This window comes from Elgaria multicarinata, chromosome 2, assembly GCF_023053635.1.
Source record: "Elgaria multicarinata webbii isolate HBS135686 ecotype San Diego chromosome 2, rElgMul1.1.pri, whole genome shotgun sequence".
NCBI classification, from domain to species: domain Eukaryota; kingdom Metazoa; phylum Chordata; class Lepidosauria; order Squamata; family Anguidae; genus Elgaria; species Elgaria multicarinata.
The window spans coordinates 82,628,239-82,655,606 of NC_086172.1; the positions used below are offsets into that span (position 1 = coordinate 82,628,239).

The 27,368-nt window shown below is 42.5% G+C and overlaps 1 protein-coding gene across 1 annotated transcript; it reads right to left on the reverse strand.

The window, feature by feature from the left end:
• Positions 1 to 3,792: 3,792 nt before the first annotated feature.
• On the reverse strand, positions 3,793 to 27,368 carry LOC134392582 (acyl-CoA (8-3)-desaturase-like). The gene is made up of 12 exons (XM_063117023.1): positions 27,183 to 27,368; positions 22,519 to 22,629; positions 21,577 to 21,774; positions 20,552 to 20,653; positions 19,939 to 20,067; positions 16,657 to 16,717; positions 14,838 to 14,911; positions 10,495 to 10,592; positions 9,050 to 9,146; positions 7,161 to 7,240; positions 6,892 to 7,017; positions 3,793 to 3,900 (listed from the first exon to the last, which is right to left on the reverse strand). The coding sequence occupies exons 2-12, from the start codon at positions 22,579 to 22,581 to the stop codon at positions 3,852 to 3,854; spliced, it is 1,077 nt and encodes a 358-aa protein (XP_062973093.1). The 5' UTR covers positions 22,582 to 22,629; positions 27,183 to 27,368; the 3' UTR covers positions 3,793 to 3,851.

Sequence of the window (27,368 nt, forward strand, 5' to 3'; positions counted from 1 at the left end):
TCTCTCTCTCTCTACGTATGTACACACGCACTCACCCCCTTTCCTTTCTTTCTACCAGCCAGATCCCAGGCAGTGTTCAGTGCGCCTAACCGGGACTTACTTCTGAGTAAAGATGTGTAGGAGGGCGCTTAATGACTCACAGGGGATTTCCACGAAACTACTTGTATTTCTTTATTTACAGTCAACAGACCAATATAAAACAAGAAGATACACCATTATATAAAACAGTACAAAGTAGGGATAAAAAAAGAAGGGGGAGTGTTACTTAAGGGGGGAGAAGTCCTTGTTTTCCCCAAATCTGTTCAGCAACAAGAGAAGCTACTGCCGAGGAAAAAGCAGAGCAACACCCTAGTAGCCCCATGTCCATCACAGTCAGTGCAGGGGGTGCGGGGAGTTCTCCAACCACCACCACTCAATAAAATGTAGGGGGAGGTACAAAGGAGATCTGCTGGCAGATGCAATAGCTAATTCACAGATTTGCAGGGGAGGAGAGGTGTAAAGATGCATGAACCCTAAAAGCACACAGATGTAAGTGCGCACTCACTATGGAAACGAAGGAGGATAATACCAGGAGGGCAAAAGTGTAGGTGTGATGGAGCTTTCAGTTCCTCCAGCCTCAAACTGTATGGACTGCAAAACTATGAGACATTTGCCACCTACTGACCAACTAGGGTATTGCAGGCTTGAAACTCATGGACATATTACCATGTGATATATATTGAAATATGAAACAATTTCTTTAGAAATCAATACCTTGAATTCAACTCAGCCAGTTTGCTTTTTTTTTTTTTTTAAAGAAAGCCTTTACCACACAGATTCAATGAAAAATACTGAAAATCACATTTTGGGCTAATTTCATCCATACATGTGTCTAGTTAAAGTACATTTTCCTATTAACGCCAAAACTGTAGGTCATAGTGATTTCAGGTTATTTTTTATTTTGAAAAAGCTTTCAAAACTGAAAAACTTCCTTACGTACTGTACCAGTTTATCTCTAACAGTGTTTATACAAATTTAATTAAAAAAAATGTGTAAACTCAAAATTGGGTAAAACAGCTGATTAACCATGTTACAAAGTCTTTTTTTATATATATAATTTTTATTTGTTTTCTACACTATATAAACATACATAAAACATTACAATAATAATAATAATAACAAAAAGAAAAACATCAAACAACTGCTACATACATATTGAATAAATGTTGAGTACATATATGTTGAATAACATATATGTTACATATATGTTGAATAACTGTCTCTTCCGCCAAGACGCTTGTTCATGCACTGGTTATTTCACGGTTGGACTACTGCAACCTTCTTCTCTCTGGCCTTCCTTCTTCTCACATCAGTCCGTTGGTTTCTGTTCACCACCCTGTCGCAAAGATCATCTTCTTGGCTCGCCGCTCTGACCATGTTACTCCACTTCTGAAATCTCTTCATTGGCTTCCAATTCACTTCAGAATCCAATATAAACTTCTCCTGTTAACCTTCAAAGCTTTTCACGGTCTAGCTCCTTCCTATCTCTCCTCTCTCATCTCACACTATTGCCCCGCTCGTGCTCTTCGCTCCTCTGATGCCATGTTTCTCGCCTGCCCAAGGGCCTCTACTTCCCTTGCTCGGCTCCGTCCATTTTCTTCTGCTGCCCCTTACGCCTGGAATGCTCTTCCAGAACATTTGAGAACTACAACTTCAACCGCAGCTTTTAAAGCTCAACTAAAAACTTTTCTTTTTCCTAAAGCTTTTAAAACTTGATGTTGTGCAGACTTTATACTGTTAGTTTTACCCTACCCTGTGCCTGCTTACCCTACCCCGTGCCTGTTTGCATTCTCTTCCCCTCCTTATAGTTTTACTATGATTTTATTAGATTGTAAGCCTATGCGGCAGAGTCTTGCTATTTACTGTTTTACTCTGTACAGCACCATGTACATTGATGGTGCTATATAAATAATAATAATAATAATAATAATAATAATAATAATAATACCTATACCTTATCATACTACAACAACATCATTCTTAACATAAAAGTGCACCCCCCACCTCGGGATCATTCCTGAGTCCAAAATCTAATCGTTCCTTCTGCTGGCGGTTTCCCACTTCCCTTAGTAAACACAAATATTAGGAACTGTTTCCAGATTCCCTCAAACTCATTTATTTTAGTTACGCCTTTTCTCCACTTAATATTACATGTCAATTTATCATTAATGGCTATATCCCATACTTCTTTGTACCATTCTTCAATAGAATATTCCCCTTGAATCTTCCAGTTCCTAGCTACCATCAATCGCGCTGCAACCAGCAAACTCGATATCAGCTCTATAGTTTCTTTTCCACACTTTATATCTTCAAATAGTGACAGCAATGCAATCTTTGGTGTTTGTTCTATTTTCATTCCCACTATTTCTTCAATTTCTGAAAACACCATCTTCCATAATCTTTGTACATATTTGCATTGCCACCACATATGTAAATACGTTCCTTTTTCCCCACAACCTCTCCAACAATTTGCTGAATGCTGATCATTTATCTTATTCAATCTAATCGGGGTTAGGTACCACCTCCATAAAATTTTTAAATAGTTCTCCTTTATTCTCACTGATAAACTTCTCAACACTCTTTGTTTCCATAGTCCCTCCCAGCTCTGTCGCCCTATTTGTACCTTCAAATCTGATTCCCATACCATTTTCTCTGGGTTCTCTCTAAACTCCTTCTCTAACAGTAATTTATATATTTCACTCATTAACCCTTTTAAAACTATACTACCTCCTTTCCCTTTTTCCTTATTTACTATTAACTCTTCAAACTTCGTCATCTTTCTACAAACTTTATTATCTTTAATCCACTTTTTATTCCATTGCTCTAATTGCCCATATTCTAACCAAGATAATTTTTTCTCCTTTAACAATTTTTCCATATCTTCTCTTGTTTTTATATCTCTTAACCAATCCTTTAATTTCATTTTACTTTTCTCTTTTAATATTTTACATAATCTACCCTTCAGATCCTCTGGGAAATTCTTTAACATTATTATCGGCGCTAAGGGAGAGTTGCTCGGAAGCAGCTTCCCTTTAAATTTACTCCAAATTTCCCATTGAGTCCTCAGGAGTGGATTATCTATACTTCCAACCCACTTTCTCCCTCCATCTTTAAAAAAGACATTGTCCAAGTTCATAGTTTTTTCCTCCATCCAATATAAATCTCCTACTCCTATAATTGCTTCTACGATATGTCTTAATCTATTTGCTACGTAGTATAATTTTATATTTGGGAGACCCAATCCACCCTTTTTTTGGCTTAGATACCAATTATTTTTATTCACTCTTGCTCTCTTTTCTCCGTTACAATATTTATTAATAATATTTTGCCAACTTTTTATCTCAGTTTCTGATATTTTTATTGGTAACATCCTAAACACAAAATTAATTTTAGCTAATATCTTCATTTTTATTAAAGCTATTCTTCCAAACCAAGATAAATTTAATCTTTTATATTTCTCCAATTTCTCTAATACCTCCTTCTTTAACCTCGTTAAATTTTCCCTTTCAAGATTCTCTAGATTTTTTGTAATTTTAATTCCCAAATATTTAATCTCCTCCTTAACTTTCATTTCTATTCCCTTATGTTCCCAATCCTTTTCTTCCTTCTTAGTATAATTAAACAACATCATCTCTGATTTAGACCAATTTATTTTTAACCCTGTAATTTCCTCAAATTCCCTCAACTGATATTTAATTCTTTCTAATTTTCTTAATGTTACAAAGTCTTAAGTTACACAAACATTTGAAAAAAATGCAATGGGTGCAGCTAGTGTGCTTTATATGGTGATGCATGTGAGGAGAGCATGCTTCTTATCCATTATATGCTTTGAGCCAGATCTTGCCTGCATCCTTCAAGGAACTACAAAGAAGAGGAAAATAAAGAGCCTGGTTCATTGCTGTGAGACAGAAGTCATAGAAAGTACGTACATTTCATTCAAGAAAAGGGGAGATTTCAAGCAGTTAATTTCGAACAGAGAGCAGCAGACAGCTTGTCAATGTCAATTTCTTCTACGTACTGCTTCTCCTCCCAGGTATTCCATACCTTGTTGTTTTCTGATAGCATTACTGTTTTCTGATAGCATTACTGTTTTGTTGACCAACAGTGCCATAGTTAATGATGCCATGTTGTCAGCGCAACCAAATTTGGTGGGGAAAGGCAGGCTCTACCTCTCTCTGATGATAAGTCATGTTTCAGTGATTTTAAGAGAGAGAAGCCCTGCCCAGCGAAGGCGCACATACTAGACAGGTCTCCAGTTGTCACTGGCACTTCCAATTAAAGAAGGATCTCAGAGAACTTGGAAGGCTGCTACCAGTTGAAATCCCACTCTGTATGGGAAAAGAACAAGGTGGGCAACTTGTGACCCTTCAGATCTTTTGGCTTACAATTCCCATCTATCCTAGACAGTATAACCAATGTTGAGGGATGTTGCCCAGCATTGTTTATGGACCAATGGTCTGGCCAATGGTCAGATTCAGTATAGGAAGCTTTGTATGAATATATATATATATATATATATATATATATATATATATATATAGTGTCAGAGCTTTCAGGTGAAACAGCCAATGGCACTGAGGTGTGGGTGCAAATGTTTGAATTAATGTCCCCTTGTGGCAAGTTGTAGCAGGCTGAGTAGCAATGGTTTCAGTGAAGGAAACTGGGCTTTTTGATACATCTTTACATATTGTCCTTGGACAAAACGTAAGAGCAGTTCAACAATGGAGCCTAGGGTGACCATATGGAAAGGAGGACAGGGCTCCTGTATCTTTAACAGTTACATAGAAAAGGGAATTTCAGCAGGTGTCATTTGTTTGCATGCAGCACCTGGTGAAATTCCCACTTCATCACCACAGTTAAAGCTGCAGGAGCCCTGCCCTCCTGATTAGATACAAAAGAGGGCATGGATCCTGCAACTTTAACTGTTGTGATGAAGAAGGAATTTCACCAGGTACTGCATGCATACAAATGACACCTGCTGAAATTCCCTTTTCAATACAACTGTTAAAGAAACAGGAGCCCTGACCCCCTTTTCATGTGGTCATCCTAATGGAGCCATTTGCCTGGAAGGGTAGTGGGCTCACCCTCATTGCAGGTCTTCAAGCAGAGACTGGACAGTGGGTGTATAGGAGGTGATGGAACTCAATTGATTTATGTGGTTCTCTCATTCTTTTTCTTCACTTGCTTTCCAAACAGTTGTGGAGTGGCCACAATCCACAACTTGCCTCCTTTGAAGCAGGCCCATTGACTTTAATTGTGTTGCTGTCAAGTAAATCCCAAACATTCGGAATCTTTCAGTTATTCCAAGTGCTTTTGCCAACGTTAACAAGCTGTTCAAAATTGCATACAATTGCTAGTTTCTATCAGTAGTGTGCTAAGATGTGTGATCGGGAAGTTTGTTTTTGTGAATAACTGCACAAATGTTACGAACCTGCCAGCCAACAAGTAATACTGCATTTCCCAGTGTAACACTAGATGGTGCTCTTTACATTGTGTCCAGATACAACAGGCAGATTGCAAGAGACCTATGTAAACACAGCTACAATAGCAAGTGTTTTGGCATTCTCCAGTCTTCCTCAGTGCTTCCTTTTAACGCAGCAGTCAACATTTGGGACTCATCAAGCCAAACACAGCTCACCAGCCACGTGCAAAATAAACCCAAAGTCTTCATAGCGATGTTGGTCGAGAACAAACATTATTCTGGCAAGGCAACAACTCCCGGGGTATCTCTACAAATCTGCAAAACTCTTGTTCATTGGAAGCACGACCCAATTGCTACCAATTTTACTTATCAGTGGTTTGTATCCAAAGTTACTCTAACTTATGTCTCATTAATTTCAGTGGGTCTACTATAAGTAGTGTAGGACTGACATTGGATACATCCCCATGTTTGCGTTGTACCATAAGAAGTACGGATGCAGGGCCGTCCTCTATCACATTTCCTGCTTTAGATAGGGCCATTCTTTCGAAGAACAAGTCATAATAGTAATGACACAGGTGCAAGAGATCAAGGTAGATCCTTAATCTGAGCTAACAAGATTGTGACTTCTATCCCTTTTCCTTTTTCTGTCGTCGTTGTCATCATCAGCATCAGCATCGATGTGCTAGAGACAGCATATGAAAAAAAAAAATCCTGGGGAAATGTGTGACATGTTTTGTGACTTGTGATTTCATAGGGACTGTTTAGGGGGCTGTTAACTTACAATGTGTATGTCTTATACATGTCTACTTAGAAGCAAGTCTTCTTCTTATATATGTCTACTCAGAAATGAGTTCCATTGAGTGGGTTTAGAATTACAGACTGAATGCAGAATAGATAACCATAAATAAAAAAACAACTCTCAAATAAATGGAATATCCATTTGTGTGAATTTGTAAACTTACCATGAATCAGAGAGGTAGCCATAGGTTGAATACTACCAAGAGTTAGACTTAATCAACAGAGATCTGTACACTAATGCTCAACCCAGGAGAATGTTATGTTCTGAGACTAGACTTGAACATTTCCTAAAACAGCCTGCATTTAAACCCCCTTTCTTTACCTTGTCAACATGAATCATCATGTTTCCTTATATGATTGCACAAGGCCCCTTCTGAGGTCTTTACCCACAGTTGCTTAGTTCTGATCAGATGCAATTTGCATGCCCACAAATGTGTGTCCATCAGGGAGTGTCATCTCACCGATTCCCTCTCTCTTTTACCCTTCATGGCATAAATGGGTGAATGGTGAATTCTATTTAGTCTTCTGTTGACTTTTAGATCCGTGTGCATCCCCCAGTCCCAGATGCTTTCCCCATCCCCATTTCTCAACACATCTTCCTACCTTGATATAACTTGCGATTGGATACTTACTGCAAAATGTCCGCAAAGCCATTGAGCAGGGGCTTGCTTTGATAGTCAATGCCATGCTTGGCACACAGGGATTTAACCAAAGGGGCCACCTTCCAGAAATTGTGTCGAGGCATTGTCGGGAAAAGGCTAAGAGAGAGGGGGGTGGGAAAGAAAAGGCAAGGTGGTGATATTAGGCCCCCTTTCTTCTCGCAGGGCCTGTGGGCCTACTGGAGCAGCTACCCATCCCATATAGGGCAATTTCTCAATGGTGCGTTTACATTTGTACTCACTGGTGCTCAATTTGGAAATTCAGGTGCCCTGTCACCCAGTCATTGAAAAAAGATTGGTTCACATTGCATGTTGCCTGAATCTGATGAAAAAAGAAGAGAGAAATATGAGGGTGGTGGGTGCATGGATGCTCCATCAAACCAAGACAGTTGGAATGAATTGCGGGAGGAAATTCTCAAGCAAATTTTTCTAATTCAGAATTCTAATTTAGATTCACCTCTTTTATTTCTCTCTCTCCAGCACTGCCTGGAGGTAGAAAACCTTCTTTAAGGCTTTTAGGAAGAATATAAAACACTTTATTTTGGGAAGTTATTTCTTGAGAAATGTATCAGTACTTGTATCTATGTAGCTTAACGCTAATGCCTCTGGATAATGAGTTGGATATTAGCAGTAGGATAATTATTACAATCACCTAATTGATGTTGTACTTCTTGGCAATAAACTCCTTTGTTCAGAAGTACTATGGCTCTACCCTTGTCAGCTGGTTTAATAATAATAATGTTGGAATTACCAGCCAGGGAAGCCAGGCTTTCAATTCTCTTCTAGACAGATTGTGCCATGAGGTGCGTGAGTTGTGTTCCAATTTCAGAAGGTTTTAACAGTATTGCCTAAACCAGGGGGACTTCCGGTCCTGCATGGGCAGTGTCCACCAGTGGGGGCCTCTACTGCTTCCATTCCATGAGCAGCCAGCCCTGCCAATTCCCTTCTGCAAGCAGCACCCACCACGGGTGTAACGAAATTTAATGTTTCCAGGGGCAAGTCCCGAAATGAGTGGAAATGCTAGTTCCTGGAAAAGGGGAGGTTGGCACAAGTCCCCTATGCAAGTTCTGCTGGCCGTTCTAGAATTCCTCATTCTGAATGCCTCTGGAAGTGCTTAATCTCTATTCCACAAGCAGTGGGTGCCTCTGAAGCAGAAGGGAACTGATGGGGCTTGCTGCTCACGGGCAGTCTCCATTGGACACTGTTGTTGGACTACAGCTCTTATCATCCCTGACTATTGTCCATGCTGCCTGTGTACAACAACGTCTTGGGCCACAGGATCCCATTCCTGGCCTAAACGGTCCCCCCCCCAAAAAAAAAGGAGAAAAAAAAAAGATGGAAAACCAATCTATCAAAGTCAAATTTGAAAAGTAGCATTATGGTGAATTCAAAATTCAGGAAGCCCAAACTGGATTCAGAAAAGATGCTTAATCTTTTCAATTTGTGTAAAGTTTCTTTTCAGCTTTGATTCCAAACTCTTAGCCTTCTTATTTCAGACTGCACCAGATCACCAAGAATGTTGGGAATGACAGGCCTCTCTTCCTTAAAAAAAAAAAAAAAAAGGTGGGGGGGGAGAAAGAAAAAAGGATGGCTTGATCGTTTGGTGGAAAAGGAATGCTGGGAAACAAGATAATTAATTTCTGCCTTGGCCAGGTTCATGTTGTGAATGCTACTGTCCTGAAATGAGATCAAAAGATTACTGCTCTGCCCATCTGATGTGGATTGGAGGGTTGTTTTTTTTATAGCATCTAAAAGAAATGTAACAAACAAATAAAATAAATAAATCTAGAAAAAATCAAGGACAATAAAGCCGTATCAAACTACATGTGTTCAGGCAAGTTTCTCCTTAGAAGCTCTTTATCAGATATTTGCTTACTTTCAAAGGATGGATTATAAAAAACAGAGAAACAATCATAACCCAATAGATTTCAAATAAAAAAAACCTATAAGTTAACACAACTTTCACACAGGTATATTGCAGTTTGATGTGAATCAGTTAATTATATATGTGTGAACCAGCTCACACATACGTGGACATACAACACACACACAGCCTCTGGCAAGAAATGTAATCCCCTATGCCCATCATTTTGGAGGTGGGAGAATGAAAATGAAAACAATTATTTCTTACCTGGGTAGAGACCCAGTCCATGTTACTATCATAATCAATGTGCATAGGAATATGGTTCATTTGCGATATCCATGTAAATATGATACCCTCCAGAATGCTGAGAGACAGAAAGGACAAAAAGTCAGGGCTGAAAAAGCCACCCCTCTCACAAGCTGAAGTGTCAATTCTCTCACAAGTGTCAATTCTCTGACCCACTCTTTATTTGCTAGGTTTCAAGTGGCAGTCAGGCCCACCGTATTAATGCCTTCTTGTCTAAACCGGTAGCTGTCCAGCTGAGCAAGGACACACATGAGGTTGGACCCAGACTAAGTTAGTCAACTTTAGTCCCATTCAAATGAATGGGACAAGTTACTGGTGGCTAACAGAATTTAAAACAATGGGACTGAAGTGTGACTAACCTAAGAATAATCCTAATGATCAGAGTTGGGAGCGCTGATACCGGAAGCTCCAACAAATGCAAAGCCCTGGGTGGAAGGGAGAGATGACTCCTACATTTTGTTTCTCTCCCCACTTTCTTTCTTGGTTCTGACTTTTCTGACTGGGGCTAAGGGGAGCCCCTTCCTCTTTCCATTGGTGGGGAGGTGTGGGGTGTGCTATCTCTTGGTTATACTAGCAGGGGGACATAGCTCAGTGTGACAGAGCACATGCTTGCCCTGCAGAAGGTCTCAGGTTCAATCCCCATCTTCTTCGGGTAGGGCAAGGAAAGAATCCTGCCTAAAATCCCAGAAAGCCATTGATGTCAGTCAGTGTCGACAATACACGGCTAGATGGACCCATGGTCTGACTCTGCATAAGGCAGCTTCCTATGTTTTTATATTCTTTGTTGAACAGCTTCCTTCTCATTGGTGCCCATGGGAGAGAAATGAACTATGCAGGAGTTCCAACCTCAGAGTAGTACAGGCTGTAGCCTCATGGAGGAAACTTACTAGGTCAGATCTCCCTCTGAAAGGGTAGACCTCTCTCTTTCCAGCCTCTTAGAGAGAGAAATCTGACAAAGCCTATGGACCCTTAGACTGTCTCCCAGGGACCATATAATTGCTCCCTTAAATTAGCCTGGATCCAACCCATTGCCTTCATTTTAAAAATTGTGAAGAGTCTACTCAGGTTCAATACAAAGATAAAGACAAGGAAGAGAAAGCAAGAAGGTATGATTTCAAAGAAGAAATAGTTACTGAGGGCAGGGTCACACACAGAGGGACAGGGTCGGTCCCTCTGATCACTTCTGCCTGTGGTGTTGGATCTATGATGGCTTATTCAGACATGGAAGTCGTCACTTGGTGCTACAGTCATCAAGGGATGAATAGGGATGTATCAGCCCTCAATAGGAGAGCAAATGAGGAGGGTGTCCTAAAAGTAATTTCAGGAGATAGGAAAGGAATAGTTTGGGACCAGGTGATAAGTGAAGAGACCAGGCAAAGAGAGCAGGAAAATCCAATGAACAGTACTTGAGTAGGAAGAGGAATCCCAAGGTGCCCTTCACTCCCAATATTGGCACGGAGGCAATAAAAAATCGGACAAAATACATCACGGTCCATATTACTTCCTATGAAAGAGAAATACAAGAATGGATCAGTTATATTATCACCATCTCTTGAGCCAAGTAAACACATATTTCCAAAGAGGGTGAACACAATGCTCACATATCTTATCATGTACAGGGTAGACTGGGCATGCTGTACTTTTGAAAACCACCCAGCCTCTGCATTGGTCCATCTGCACTGCAGGAAGCATCATCTGTATTTCCAGCAAGACCAGTGTTGGCACAACATTGTGGCTGATAACAGTGGAGGTTGGTCGCTCTGAGTCGTGGGGCGGTGGTTCCACTCTGGGTTTCAGTCAGAACCAGTCAGTACTCTAAGGGAGCTATCCTATTTTGGGGATAGGATTCACATCTTGGTTAGCCCTTTTAGAGTTCTGAACGAAACCGAGAGTGGATTCACTGCCCCGTGGCTTGGAGTTTCCAGCTTCCACTGGGCCATAACTTCTACCTACCCATTTCCGAGTGGAACATTTGTTCCCACAAGCCCAGCTTAGGGTTCAGACCCAAAGCATAAGAGGTTTTGTGCAGCCCCTTAACTACACAGATGCCCTGTTCATGCCACCTGAGCAAACCCATTTTGTTTTCAAAGTGGGTCATGGAAACTATCAAGCCACGTTGTGCATGATGACCATTTCCTCAGATCAGTTCTCGATCCAGAGCAGCCTTTCCCAATCTGGCACCCTTCAGACATGTTGGATTGCAACTCCCACCATGAGCAGCCAGCTCAGAAAGGGGCAATGCTGGCCAAGGATTATGGGAGTTGTAGTCCAACACATCTGGAAGACATCATGTTGGGGAAGGTTGGTCTAGAAGTTCATATAGTTAGTGAACCTGTGAGGAACTGTGTGTAAAATCACTCCCTTGGGCATCATAAAATTGCCAGTCATATGTGCTTGTGAAAAAAGGCCTTTTGGCCATAGGCAAGTTAGGAATAAGTGGAATGCTCTATACCAGCCTTCTTCAACCTGGGGTGCTCCAGATGTGTTGGACTACAACTCCCAGAATGCCCCAGCCAGCTGACTGGGGCATTCTGGGAGATGCAGTCCAACACATCTGGAGCGCCCCAGGTTGAGGAAGGCTGCTCTATACAGTTTAATCCATGGAAAGTTGAGATTCAAATTGAGATTGATTGAACAAAAATCAATGTTTCATGTATAAAGGACACCACAGCAGCTTGTTTAAGAGGAAGCTGGCTAGCTCTGCCAGATGTTGGAGATGTAATGAGGACAATGCCTTATTGAGGCATATGACGTGGGCGTGTCCATAGTAGCTTCTTTTTGGTTGGAGGTCATTGCTTGTAAAAATTGTGTTCTCAAAAAACCTGTAATACTAGCGGACATACATGTACTTCTAAATTACATGCTGTGATCCCCTGTGATGTGGGGATTAACAGATGGACAGCAAAAGTGGATACGGAGAGCCGTTACAGTTGCTTATACTTCAAGCTTAGAAGGAAAAAAAATACCCACTAGCTATCACTTGATGGACTGAAGGTTTTACAGCTCTTGCTACATGTGGATGTATTTCCTATAACCATCAAAGTCGTATGGATGCTTTTTTAGCTCTATGGACTACTTATGTTAACATACGTATTTGAAATGTTAATGTTAATTCTTTTTCTCCCTCTCCTTGTCTTGTCTTTTCCCCCATCACCTTTTCCTTACAGCTAATGACTACTGTATATGGATATGTTTATGGTACGAAGTTCTTTGGGCTTTGCGGGGGGCGGGGCTTTTTAAAATTAGTTTATTGTTGTCATCATATAAATAAAAATATTAATTCATCTGTCAATATGGACCTGAAAATACACCCAGAGCGGATCTACACTGCGTACTGAAGGCGCTTGCGTGCGCCTGCAGTGCGCCCCCAAAGTGATTGTGTAGATCCTGGAAGGAAGAGACGCAGGAAGAGGCGGAGGAGGAGGCGGCTGGGGAATCCGGCCGCGTCCTTGCCGCCGGCGCTGCCCACCTCCCCGCCGGCCTCCTGCTGCCGGCGAAAGAGCCACCCGGGTCGGAGAGCTTCTTCTGCTCTCCGCCCTGCCTTCTTCCGCCGAGTGGCTCCTTCGCCAGCAGCAGGAGGCCGGCGGGGAGGTGGGCGGCGGCGGCGGCAAGGACACGGCCGGATTCCCCAGCCGCCTCTTCCTCCGCCTCTTCCTTCCAGGATCTACACAATCGCTTTGGGGGCGCACTGCAGGCGCACGCAAGCACCTTCAGTACGCAGTGTAGATCCACTCCCAGAAAACTGAGTAATCTAAAGTGGCTTTCAGGGCTTTTTCCTGCGCATCACTTTAAAACACAAATTTGTGTCGTTGCGGGGGATCTACTTCACATATCTTTCCTCAAAGGAGCATTTACATTGCTGACAAATTGTATACTTCTCTCAACATTAAGCCAAAATATTTTATTGCATGGGAAAATGTAACTCCCTATCTGCCCCTTTCTGTTCAGCTCGCATATCCACTGAGATCAGTGTTATCTGGATGATGGTTGAGTGTCACAGGACTGGGTAGAGGTATGTGACTTCTGGTGACAAGTCACTAAAGGCATCACTAACAATAGCTCCACTCCCATGGCAATATTTTTGGTGTCCCATTAAAGCGTTTTAGTCTTTTTTTCCTTAAGGTTTTAATATCTTTTGAGGCTGAGCACTTCCCTGCAGAATCTGGAAAGTGGCCAAAGTGCTTACCCAGCACAGCTTTTCCCCAACATGGTGCCCTCCAGATGCTGGCTGGGGTAGATGGCTATTGGGACTAGGGGACCTAGGTTCCTAGCCTATAGGCTGATCTAGCACTTTAGACAAAAGTGAACTAATAAATAAATAGCAAAGACCAGCAAAGCTACGCCCTGTAGTACTGTACCCTCCATTACAGACCTTTCCCCTTTTTCTTTAAAAGATGTTTTAGCGAATGCACACTTCCCCTTTCTGACATGCCATAGCACACATCTCCTCTAACATTAAAGCCATAGAGCCTTGTGAATTTCACCTGCCCAGCTGGTGACATGGACAAAATTCTACTCCAAGGGCATCACCCATTGGTTTGTTTCTTACATTTATACCGTGCTTTTCCCCTTTTGGTAAGGAACGCAAAGAAGTGTACATGATCCTGTTCCTCTCCATTTTATCCTCACAACAACCTTGTGAGGTAGGTTTAGGCTGAGAGTCAGTGACTGTTCCATAGTCTCCCAAAGAGCTTCCTGGTGGTGACTAGAAATTGAGTTTTCCAATTCCCAGTCCAGTACTCCACAGTGGCTCTCACCTAGATTAGTCTTCAGGAGGTGTGATCCACCAAAGTGAATGCAACCCTCCAGCCATGTATGGTAACCAACCAGTAGTGTGATCAAACTCCTGTTTGTGCCTGAACTGCATAATAAATAAATAAATAAGTATGATGGCAGAGTGCAAAAAAGCCTGGTGGTTGTGTTCAGCTTGGAAGGTCATAAATTGTGCAGGCACCATCAGTACATATACCCTGTAGTATGAGGCCTTGATGGAGGATATACTGCTTCTTCTATTCCGTCTTGCACTGTTTCATAGAATCATAGAATAGTAGAGTTGGAAGGGGCCTAAAAGGCCATCGAGTCCAACCCCCTGCTCAGTGCAGGAATCCACCCTACAGCATCCCTGACAGATGGTTGTCCAGCTGCCTCTTGAATGCCTCTAGTGTGGGAGAGCCCACAACCTCCCTAGGTAACTGGTTCCATTGTCGTACTGCTCTAACAGTCAGGAAGTTTTTCCTGATGTCCAGCTGGATATTAGCTATCCCACCCAACTTTGTGTCATCTGCAAATTTAATAAGCATTCCCTGCACCTCCTTGTCCAAATCATTAATAAAAATGTTGAAGAGCACTGGGCCCAGGACTGAGCCCTGCAGTACCCCAATCGTTACCTCCCCCCAGTTTGAGAAGGTTCCGTTGATAAGCACTCTTTGAGTCCGATTCTGTAGCCAACTGTGAATCCACCTAATAGTTGTTCCGTCTAGCCCACTTTTAGCTAGTTTGTTAATCAGCATAAATTCCACTACTATACAAAATCCCATGGGATTCCATCTCTTGTTATTCTCACCATCTCTGCCACAAGCTGGCTTGTGCCACTATGACAGAAGGCACACGCTCCTGAAAATGTGCTATCATTTTTCATATCATCTTGGATGGGTGAAATTCTAACCCTAGAAAACACTTCATTGTGGGGAAGGACAACCCCAGCATCTTAAAGTCTGGAAAGGGCTGTGGTAATTCAAGGCATACTCACCCTCCACAGTTTGCGTTTGAATATGTAATACAATGAGTAAGCCTGAAATGTAGGCATTGTAATTGGGGGAAACACTGTAGAAGGAGACAAGAAGAGCACATCAATTAACACCAAGGTAATTACTTGGAAAACAATAAGCAACTGAGAATGTTCTGTTATCTTCTTCTTACAAGCAAGTTGACCTCTTACACTGCTGTCCGAAAATACTTGTGCCAGTACAAGTGTAATTTCAGTGTGTGATGTCACACTGGTCTATGTCAAGTACTAGAACAGCATGGGCAACAGTTGGCCCCAGGGCCTTTATCCTAATTTCATGTGGCCTTCAGCCTAATTTCAATAGCCCCCTGGTTTGAGCTATGCTGGCTTAGGCTGATGGGAGTTCTAGCCCAAAACAGCTGGCGCGCAATGGATTGCCTAGCCTTGGAGTCTAATAATACAACGCTTTGTCATGTTCAGACATAAAGTTGGTGTGGAAGTACCTATGATGGCCCCAGGGAGAGGTTTCTTCTCTCTAATGAATGTAATGTGCCACGGGTTAAAAGTTGGCTTCCCTGCCAAAGGGTGGCTACAGGTGGCTACATGCCAGATTTGCATTCCTTAATGGTGGACATCATGTGCTAGCAGACAAAGTGGAAAACTTTCGACCAATAGAGCATCGAGTGTAACCTATGACTCATTGAGATTGTGCACCTTAACTTGAAAATTGAATGGAACTTAACTTGCTAATCCAGAACTGACCAATAGAAGGGTTAGAAAGAGACTAACACCCTCTTGTAGTCAGGGCCTATATATACTGTGAGATTCCCTTGTTCTGGGCGCCTCCATCTTGTGGAAATGGAGAGTGCCCCCATACTGCAGTATCAGAAGTAAATGGATTGATTAAGTGTATTCTCCAGCCTCACGTGTTTCATTGGCTATTAACGCGCTGGGGAAGCGGGCCTTTAAATCCCTGATTGAGGAACAACACCTATGTTAAGTCAGAATGAGATAAGACAGCAGCAGAGAAGATTTTGAAGTATGGGGGTCACTTATGAACAGCTGTTAAACAAGATGGAGGAGATGAGAGGGCCTTTTCAGTGGTGGCTCCCCAATTATGGAATGATCTCCCCGATGAGGCTTGCCTGGCACCAACATTGATATCTTTTCAGCACCAGGTCAAGACCTTTCTCTTTTCCCAGGCATTTAACAGCATTTAACAACATATGCTAAGTTTGTTTGTTTTTAATGGACCCCAGAAATTTTGTTGTTTAAAATGGATACTGTTTTATACCGTTGTTTTTAAATTTTTTGATGGTTTTAAATTTTGTATTTTTTTTTAATGTGCACTGTTTTTAACTTTTGTAAACCGCCCAGAGAGCTTCGGCTATGGGGTGGTATATAAATGTAATAAATAAATAAATAAATAAATAAATGATTTCAAGCAGTAGAAATGGCAGTTGCTGATGGAAATAGGTCAAAGGCTTTCTCTAAATGAGCAATTTATAGCATGCTCATGATTGCCTACTCACAGAAGTTTGTGGGTCAATTATATGACACTGTCAACAGCCAGGACCTCTCTGGCAGTTTTCCCCAGTAATTTTAAAAACACAGAGATAATCTAATTTATGACGGAATTAATTCCACCACTAGATTGATATGAATAGGCTGCAATAGCATTCCCTTTTCAATTCAAAATCATGTGGCCTTTGTTGCTCGCTGTCTGAAGGAGCCTGTTGTGAATGTGAAAAGTTCCAAGACCTGGTAAGGGTGCATTTTTCTTTCTTTCTTTCTTAAAGTAGTGATGCCCAAAGGGATATGTGAGAAAAGCCAAAATACTCACAGATGGAAAAATACATGTGCTGATAATTGTATGGCATGTGCTTCTTCTTTTGCATCCCTAGCTGTAAAAGAAAAAGGGGACTTTCATGGAAAGTCATGAAAAGTATATAACTAATCCATTACTAAGTAATTGTGCTTTCTTAGAAACATAATTCTATAAATACCCTTCAGCTGGTCTCCCCATGAAATAAATACTTTGGATAAGGGGGATGGGGAATCAGGAAAACCTGTACACAGACTGCTGCTGTTTTGCTTTCTTTAAACACACACACGAGAAATGGGAAGGGAACTAGTTTTGGAACATTATGTCAAAATATAAAGATGTGAGAAAGGTAGAGCAATTCTAAACCCTCAGCTCTGTTGAGGCTAAATCCAGATCAGCTGGCTTGAGGGGGTTAGGATAGGGTGGGCATTTCTCTGCTGGCTGAAACTTCAGCAGCTTGAAGGGCCGGTGTCAAGGGTAGACATGGTTGGCATGGGCCCACGCCCCAGCAGGGGATCATGAACAAGTGTCCCCAGACATGCTCCTCCTCTTCACCATTGCAACGTGCTTGTTCACTTGCTCCTCGCTCTGGCCTGGACTGATGGTGGTGGTGAGACTGAAGAGCAGTAGATGCCACTGCATACTGGCTTACTGGAAAGCAAGTGGTAGCAATGATGAGAAAAAGGGGGAGGAGTGTTAAGAGGGTAGGCTCATGGAGGGAATATATCCCACCCAAGGGCCCTCCAAAACCTAGAGTCGGCACTCCCAGGGTGGTGGTGGTGGTGGGCGGCTGTCTTGCAGATACCAGTAACACCAGTGGAAAACTCTGTAGCTGTAGAACTACCACCAGCAGTGTATTCCGACAGTGGTAGCCCCCCAAACATGTGATTCTCGGGATGAGTGAAGGACATGGTTGTTTTGGATCTGCTGGATCAAGAGCTACCATGTTTCATTTTTCCCACAAGGACCCAGGATTATGGACCTCAGCTGACATCAGCCTAGAACCAGTATAGGTAATCCCCCCACCCCCGGTAGGAAATGAAAAAGATCTAACAAACCTGGAAAAGTCAGCCCCCCACCTTCCCCTCCTTGGCTGGCATGAGCTGGCAGGGCTTTTGGAGTGGTGAATGATCCCCCATTTTGCTCCCCCATCCGCTTAGGAGTGCATTGTTAATCAAGGTTAACTATACAAAACTGATCCATAGCTAGAGTGACCATATGAAAAGGAGGACCGGGCTCCTGTATCTTTAACAGTTGTATTGAAAAGGGAATTTCAGCAGGTGTCATTTGTATATATGAAGAACCTGGTGAAATTTCCTCTTCATCACAACAGTTATACTGCAGTTATACTGTGACCAGATTTAAAAGGGCAGGGCACCTGCAGCTTTAACTGTTGTGATGAAGAGGAAATTTCACCAGGTTCTCCATATATATAAACGACACCTGATGAAATTCCCTTTTTAATACAACTGTTAAAGATACAGGAGCCCTGTCCTCCTTTTCATATGGTCACCCTATCCATAGCTAGCAACAGCTACTACAACCTACAGGCCTCTGGGACCACGAAGGACATGTGACTTAAGGGCAAGACCTCAAATTACCAACTCCTTAATACTAAGGGAGTATCAATAAAGTACAAACTCTATCATTACACCTACATCCTTTCTAACACATTTTGTATCAATGGAGGATTCTGGAGGCATCTACATGGAGAGCTCATTGCAGTAGTCCAGTTTAGATTTAACTAAAATATATTTATCCCTATGGCCAGATTAGCCGAAGTTTCCAAACCCTGTTCAAAGGCAGTTTCACAGACAGCATGTTGCAATAGTCAGTATAAGAGTTTTCCACTGTGAAGGAGCATGGGCAATATTTTGTCTGAGGCAAACAGTCACAGATGCTTAACCTCAGGCTTGGCAGCCAAAGCTGTCCCTCCTGGGGTCCCCATCTACCCTCCAGAGTTTCCCAGATAGACACGCCCTCTTTCCCCTAGCCCCACTCCTTTCCCCCAGCTACTGATTGAACAAAGGAGGCCTGGAGAATGTGCACAAATCAACAGATTCATAGAGAATGTTGGACATTGCCTGGCCAGTATGCATAGTTGTGCAAATTCACCAGACAATGGGTAAAATCCAACATAAATCCTACTTAAAGTAGACGTACTGAAATGAATGGGGCTTAAGTTAGTTATGTCTAACTTAAATTCCTTTCATTTCAGTGGGTTTTCTCTAAATAGGACTTATGTTGATCTTTACCCTATATATGAACTATTTTTGATCAGGGGTACAGAACCTCAGGCTCGGGGGCCAAATCCAGTGCTGCCGATCTCTGGAGAACTCTCCAAAATGTAATTCAGCCCTCAGCTGAAAAAGGTTCATGGTCCCTAACCCAGGGACAGCCCTACAGCCCTAAATAGCTCCCTGTCATAAACTCTGTCTTATCTGGATTAAACTTTGACCTGCTAGCCCCCATCCTGGCCATACCCATGTTCAGGAATTCATTCAGATGTTGTGCTACTGCTCCAGGGGTTTGTTTGTTTGATTATTTATTTACAATAGTTATATACCGCTCCCCATTCAAAATTCCAGAGCGGTGTACAAGATAAACTAAAATAAAAACAGAATAAAACACTTTAAAATAGATTTTAAAAGAAGCAAAGTGAACCGTGGCTGCTCATTATGAAAGGCTTCCTGGAACAATGACGTTTTCAGGAGGCGCCAAAAGGAATACAAAGTTGGTGCCTGCCTGACCTCTAGAGGCAGTGAATTCCATAGGAAGGGGGCCACCACACTGAAGGCTCTTCCCCTGGTGGACTACAATCGAAGGATGGGTCTATGTGGAACCACTAGGAGCATGCCCTCAGATGACCTCAGTGACTGGGCAGGTTGGTAGGGGAGAAGGCACTTGATGATACCACTCTCCAAACTGCCCTGCAAGTTCCTCCTTCTGGTTGCTTGCTTATCTGAAAGTGCTCTGTGGACAAGAAAGAATCTTGCAGTATCCCACAAGATACTGTCCTACTGTGAGGCAGGACAGCAGTCACCTGGCACTATCCTCTGATACTGACCCATTTGTTATAGCAACAGAACCACTGCCAAGCAGTACTCCCAACTGTCTCAGGTCCTCCAGAAGGACTTGGTGATCGATTGTAGCAAACGCAACTGAGCAGTCGAGAAGAATCACACGCCTTCTGTCCAACCAAAGCAGTTTCTGTTCTGAACCCTGTTCTGAACCTTGATTGGTATGTGTTCAAAAAACCCATCTGATTCAAGCAGTTTTGGAGCTGCCATTGCTTCTCACCTCTAAAGAGAGAGGTTTCCCTAAAGAAAACATGATAGGATGCATTGCAAGGTCTGGGTCCTTCCGGAAACAGTTGGGTTTGGCATGATGTTGAGCATGGTGAAAAGACCACCAGTTGGCTGAAAGACCCTGGAGAGAAAGAAGAGAGCAGAGAATTTAGGCTACAACACTCTTCAACTTGGGGAGGGACCATAGCTTAGTGGTAGAGTGCATACTTTGCATGCTGAACACCTTAGGTTCAATCTCTGGCATCTAGCTAGCACTGGGCTAGATGGACAAATAGTTTGGCCTAGTATAAAGCAGCTTCTCATTTTCTTAAAGAAACACAGAGCCCATATCACATTTGCCATTTGCTGCTAGAAATGAACTTGCATATTTGAAATTTGCTCAGCCCTTTTCAAGCATACTACCATATTCCAAACTCCATTCCGGCCAGTGCCATTGAACAGGGCTGGGCAAAAGGTAGAACTCCAGATGGTGGGACTTCAACTCTGAGACATTGCTGCCAGTATCGCCAATGATCAGGAATACTGGAAGTTGAAGTCCCAAACAACTGGAGATCCACTTTTGTTCACTCCTGTTTTATAGAACACACTAATAATAATACACTTACCTTGAGATGGCACATCACAAACTCATGAAGAACGTGGTTCCATTTTGGATTGCTGAAGACTGAAAGGTGCCCCAAGTCATGCTGTAGCCAACTTGCCTGGGACTAAAAAAGAAGAAGAAATGGTAACTCAGAAAAGAAGGCCTTTGTCTTATGGTTCAGCTGCATCAAAATGAAGCCAGGATCTTTCCCGCCCATCTTTGTTAGGACAGCAGGACTTTTAAGTTTAGATATTTTCAGTACATCCAATGGTTGTATGAATATAAGAATTGTCAGGGTGAATTGTTTCCCCTCAGCATCTCAGGTAATCAAAAACATGCTACCACTGAAGATAGCTTTTTTTGGGCAATGATAGATCTATTCCCTATGAATTTATCTGACATTCTGGGAGATATTACAGGTGAAATTACATGGATGTTACTTAATGCATTACTTCTGTTCCATTGCCTAGCAGTTATTTTTTAAAAAAGGATGGGAGGTAAATGAGACATGGGACCCAAAACCCTTCTTTTCTACATTTTCTGGGGAGCAACCAGCTATACAAAAGAGAGACTTCTGGTCCGCTTATCTAATGTTCCTACTGCAAGATTTGTCATTTTGCTGTTGAGTTGTCCCTAGCTACTGTATTTCTTCGATTGTAAGACACCATTGATTGTAAGACGCACACTAATTTCAGTACCACCAACAGAAAAAAAAAACACCCTAAGACACGCCTGCGATTCTAAGATGCACCCATTTTTAGAGATGTTTATATGGGGGAAAAAGTGCGTCTTAGAATCGAAGAAATAGGGTATTTGTGGCTTTTCAGCAATCCATGGTTCCTTCAGGAAGCACAGTTGCTTCCTTGTGGCCCATGGAAGCTGAATCTGTGGGCCAAATTGTTATGTTCATGGTGCAGAAAGTCTGTTCTGTTATTCTGGCTGAAAGATAGTTTGCTACAGGAAGACTATCAATAGGATACAGCAATAGGGATATGTAACTGTGCCTAATGAAATCTGTGCATAGACAGAAGATCGATGAAAAACTACCTGAACAATGGTAAGCAGCGTTGTGGCAATAAGGAAAGTCGTTACAGATGTCCCAAAGTACCACAAGACAAACCAGCCAGCAGCCTCCATCAGTAGGATGTGCAGAAGCATCAGAAGGAAGAAGAATTGGTTTGGCTTGAAGAGTCCCAGTTTTTCCACAGTGGACCGCAGGTCCCGGAAATCTTCTACTAGCAATTTCTGTGAAAAGATCCGTCATTGCAGCTCTGTTTGCTCTAATGATACAACATGGTTGTCTTACAGCAGCCATAGTAGCAGCAAGAACCCATGATGAACTGGATAGAGGTCTTAAAATATCATCTGCTGCCTCCCCCCGCCCCCACTTTGTTGCCGTCATCTTTCAGGGGAACACAGCCAGAAACCACACAATATTATTAGCAGCATCAGGTATTATTGGATCTGTTATTGTGAGGATAAATCTGATGATATCATTGTCAACCACTTCGAGGATCATGATGGTTGAAAAGCAGTATACAAGCATGGGGCAAAGTAAGTCCACTCTTGCCATGGGACTTCCCTATCTTCTTCTCCCCTTTAGACCCCATGCCCCCTGAATCTGTTCTAAATGTCTTCCACTCCTCCAGAGAAGATTGTGTGTGTGTGTGTGTGTGTTGCAGGAGAAGGAAGGAATTGCTTCCTCCCGCTAGTCTTCATAGCTGTGGGCAGGGCCTTTTTTGACATGATTTTTAAAATTCTGAAATAAAGTTGAAAATTCAGATGACAGCTTTTACCAGAAGAATAACACCTTCCCAACCCCTCCTGTGTAGGACTGCTGAAGTTTTGATGTAGGTTATTGTGACATTAATGGAAGTCCATGGATGGGAGATTCTGCAATGCTATAATTAAATGAAAATCTAAGTTTATCTTTTGCCCTGTGCTACTATACAAGCCTGCTTTGATTTGTGGATTTTAAGACAAACTTACATTTTTGGTGGGTTCAAAGCTGGGTTGATCAGGTGCCAGTTCCCCAATCAGAAGTGATTTCATGTGCTTCCTTACCAAAGTTTTGTCAACATGAAATGCTCTGAAAGGATCCTAAAGCAAAAAATAATGTAATAGCAGAAATTATTATTATTATTATTATTATTATTATTATTATCATCTGTTAGAGAAATGGAAGAGATTATTACATTTATATCTTGCCTTCCTTCAATATAACTTGTATGTCTCAAGAGACCTTCCACCCAATACCAGAAGTGCTTAGCTTCAGCTATTGAAGTCAATAGGACTAACTTCCAAGTAAATCCATTTAGGATCAGAAATGAAACTAAACATTCTGGGTCTTAGCAAGCTGAAGCGGAGAATGGAACTGTTTTCTCAGGCCATAACCAAATGTTGGCTTAGAGTGAATGAATATGAATAACATTAAGGGCTGATCTTTTCCACGTACCTGCTAGTCCTAGGTACTTTGACTGACTCTCAGCTTACTTGACTGAACTAATTGGTGTGCTTTCAAAGAAGGAAGATTATTATTAATTAGTGCTTTACATTAAACCAGCTGTTCCCAACCTGGTACCCTCCAGGTGTATTGGACTATATTCTTATAGTCCAGAGAGCTTCAGCTATTGGGCGGTATAAAAATGTAATAAATAAATAAATAAATAAATTATTGTTATATTTATTTTGTATCCCAGCTTTCCCCCCAATACTGGAACTCAAGGTGGCTTTACAAAATTAAAACATATACACAGTTAAAACATATAAATAGAAACACACAAAAGTTAAAAATATAATTTAACCATCTATTAAAACATGTAAAAGATGAAGAGGGAATTTCACCAGGTGCTGCATGCATACAAATAACACCTGCTGAAATGCCCTTTTCTGTGCAACTGTTAAAGGTACAGGAGCCCAGTCATGCTTTTCATGTGGTCACCCTAATCAAAGCCTTGTTTTGTTTGAACTGGCTTAGAGAGGAAAGTCAACTGTGGCCATGGGTCACCACCAAGCTACATGGTTTAAAGGAAGTAAGCAAACCAGTTCTCTCTGGACAACCCTTTCCAGTTTTAGCCCAGACTCATAGTAGGAGCCAGACTCCCAGATCCCAGAACATGCGTGCAGCTCTGAACCACATTGTATAGCTGGCATGTGCATGCACCATGCTCGGCCCAATAAGGAAATACAAATGGAAAGATATAGGCATGCACAAGGGGTGTGCCAGATGTGCCCAGGGACACCCTAATGCCTCAAGCAATAAGTGCTGAATGGAGGGGGTCATTGAGTAGGGATCCATAGGGGGATCCAGGGGCAGCAGGAACGGTCCTACAGGTGCCCTCCAGCTTCACCACCACCATGCTAAAAAACTGCTGCCTATGAGAGAGCACCATTGCTCCCGGCAGCAGGAGTGAAAAGGAATCGCCCTGCTGCAAGCTCTCTGCCAGGAGCTGCGCTCCCTTGGCCACTAGGCCTCTGCTGGAGCAGCTGCACCAACCAACCTCGCACCAACGGAGATGCATGTAAATGATACCAGGTGCACACCATGTCAAAACGTCAGCCATGCGGCAGGAACGGCCCTCTAGCTGCTCCGCTGCCACTGTCCCTGACAGCGCTGTTGCTCTGGGCAGCAGGAGTGGAAAGGAAACACTCTGCTGGGAACCTCTTTGCTAGGAGCCATGCTTCAAAGAGGCCAGGAGGAGGGGACACAAAGGCTAATATCGCCTCATAAGCTCTTCCTCCAGCCAGTGTCACTACAAAGCGTTACCAGGCTTAAGGAGCATCTCCTCATTCTCCCCCTCACCTGCAAAGGCCCTCCCGTGGCCAGGCAAGCCAAATGTGGAGTAGGCTATCAGTCTCTACAGTGCTTAATAAATAAATGTCCTTTATGACTGAGTACTCAATACATGTTCATGTTTAAAAATAAATAAATCCTTGGGTGCACACCCTAATGAAATGTGCTGCCCATGCCTATGGATATGCTAAGTTGTTTTAGCACCTGAGGATAACAATTTAAAACACATTGACCTTCCAAATGACATTTCAAACCGTGGCTTGCTTAGCAAACTCCAGATACTAGGTGCTCCCCACATAACAGATTACCATTTCGAACTGCCATGTGTTATCAGTGGAGGCTGCTGGCTACAACCATAGAATCATAGAATAGCAGAGTTGGAAGGGGCCTACAAGGCCATCGAGTCCAACCCCCTGCTCAATGCAGGAATCCACCCTAAAGCATCCCTGACAGATGGTTGTCCAGCTGCCTCTTGAAGGCCTCTAGTGTGGGAGAGCCCAGAACCTCCCTAGGTAACTGATTCCATTGTCACACTGCTCTAACAGTCAAGAAGTTTTTTCTGATGTCCAGCTGGAATCGGGCTTCCTTTAACTTGAGCCCATTATTCCGTGTCCTGCACTCTGGGAGGATCGAGAAGAGATCCTGGCCCTCCTCTGTGTGACAACCTTTTAAGTATTTGAAGAGTTCTATCATGTCTCCCCTCAATCTTCTCTTCTCCAGGCTAAACATGCCCAGTTCTTTCAGTCTCTCTTCATAGGGCTTTGTTTCCAGACCCCTGATCATCCTGGTTGCCCTCTTCTGAACACGCTCCAGCTTGTTTGCGTCCTTCTTGAATTGTGGAGCCCAGAACTGGATGCAGTACTCTAGATGAGGCCTAACCAGGGCTGAGTAGAGAGGAACCAGTACCTCACGTGATTTGGAAGCTATACTTCTATTAATAGCATTTACCTTTCTTGCAGCCATATCGCACTGTTGGCTCATATTCAGCTTGTGATCTACAACAATTCCAAGATCCTTCTCGTTTGTAGTATTGCTGAGCCAAGTATCCCCCATCTTGTAACTGTGCCTTTGGTTTCTATTTCCTAAATGTAGAACTTGGCATTTATCCCTATTAAATTTCATTCTGTTGTTTTCAGCCCAGCACTCCAGCCTATCAAGATCACTTTGAAGTTTGTTTCTGTCTTCCAGGGTATTAGCTATCCCACCCAATTTGGTGTCATCTGCAAATTTGATCAGCGTTCCCTGCACCTCCTCGTCCAAATCATTAATAAAAATGTTGAAGAGCACTGGGCCCAGGACTGAGCCCTGCGGTACCCCACTCGTTGCCTCTCCCCAGTTTGAGAAAGTTCCATTGATAAGTACTCTTTGAGTCCGAGTCTGTAGCCAACTGTGAATCCACCTAATAGTTGTTCCATCTAGACCACTTTTAGCTAGTTTGTTAATCAGAATGTCATGTGGTACTTTGTCAAAAGCTTTGCTGAAGTCAAGATATATGATGTCCCCAGCGTTCCCACAGTCCACAAGGGAGGTTACCTTATCAAAAAATGAGATCAAATTAGTCTGACAGGACTTGTTCTTGACAAATCCATGTTGGCTTCTAGTGATCACCGCATTGATTTCAAGGTGTTTACAAATTGACTTCTTTATAATCTGCTCCAGAATTTTCCCAGGGATGGATGTCAGACTGACAGGTCTGTAGTTCCCAGGTTCCTCCTTTTTGTCAGTGGGGTGATTGATTCAGACCTTGGGTAGCTCCTTTAGAGTTCTGATTGGTTCTAGGAGTGGATTCCCCACCCCGCTGATAGCAGAGACACCAGCTTCCACTGCCTTTGATTTCTCACAATTGCTTCAGCTCTCACTTTCATCGACTCCCCATTATCCAATGTCCCCTAAGCTTCAGAAGTTTCTGCAGTTTTAATATATTAAGCATCGACACCATGGGGCTTGAACATATTCTTATCTCCTGCAATTACTTACTGGACAGGAATCAGATGACAAATTAACTGTTACACAACTGAGATTTATCTCCATTCCATGAGAATGGCTGCGCTTCAGACCGTTGTGTAAAAGGTAAAGGACAGGGAACTATCCTGAAGGTCTCATTCAGGATGAAAAGTGTGGGATATAAGTAATTGCTTAAGTAAATATCAAATGAATAATTAAACTCTTACATGGTGACTGTAGCATGAATATTATAAGCAAAAACTGCTATAACCCCACAAATCTGAAAAAAATGTAACAAGGATTGTTTGACTCTGCCAGTGTGACTAAACATAGCTGCTATGTACAAATGAAAGAAAACGAACAGAAAACCAAACTATTTGTAAAATAATGGGTTGCTTTTAGTAAATCCTGGAATAGTTAAATATCACCTGCAAAAGATTTATTCATGTATTTAAAATTATTGGAATATGTGTCTATGTCTGATCCAGACTTTCTGTTATATGAGTTTTTATTTTTATTTTTAAATAGACATGACAAATTTAAATTCAAAAGGTCTATCTCTCCCCCCCCCCCAAATTGTAATAAAATCTGGTATGTATGAACAAATCACAGTTTTGAATTGTGTATTCATAGTGATATGGAGCATCACCAACAGATGAAGTGGGCTGATTTGGAAGAAAGAAAAAACAACTGTCTGATGTCTTGACTGTGACTGAAAGAAAGAAATTTGTTGCAAGCATCCCTGGACCAATCTACCTTCATAGACAGCGGATCTCCCTCTCAGGCATTTCAAACTCTACGAAGAAACACGGAAACGCCTTTTTCAGTGCTGACTTGCAAGAGGGCGCCTTCCCCGTTGCAGATAAGGGACTAACAGCTGAGCTCACACTCCACCGCCTGCCAGCCCCCTTCTCACCGTGGCGTCTTGGCCCGCGTAGCTGCAGATAACACGGGAGCCGCCCGGGTGCCTCTTGTGGAAGCGGCTAATGTCGTAGACCTTCCTGTCGATCACCAGCCATCGCTCCCGCTGTGGGTCTCCATGGCCAGTGCGGAGCCCGATCTCTTCCCAGGTGAGCCATCGCAGTGGGGGGGAGGAGGAGGA

Coding starts and splice junctions, on each gene's coding strand:
- LOC134392582 (XM_063117023.1), bottom strand. CDS start 22,581: ATGAAATCACTTCTGATTGGGGAACTGGCACCTGATCAACCCAGCTTT. Junction 9,147..10,494: donor GGATTCCTCTTCCTACTCAA/GTACTGTTCATT, acceptor TCTGTCTCTCAG/CATTCTGGAGGGTATCATAT. Junction 7,018..7,160: donor AATTTCCAAATTGAGCACCA/GTGAGTACAAAT, acceptor CCTCTCTCTTAG/CCTTTTCCCGACAATGCCTC.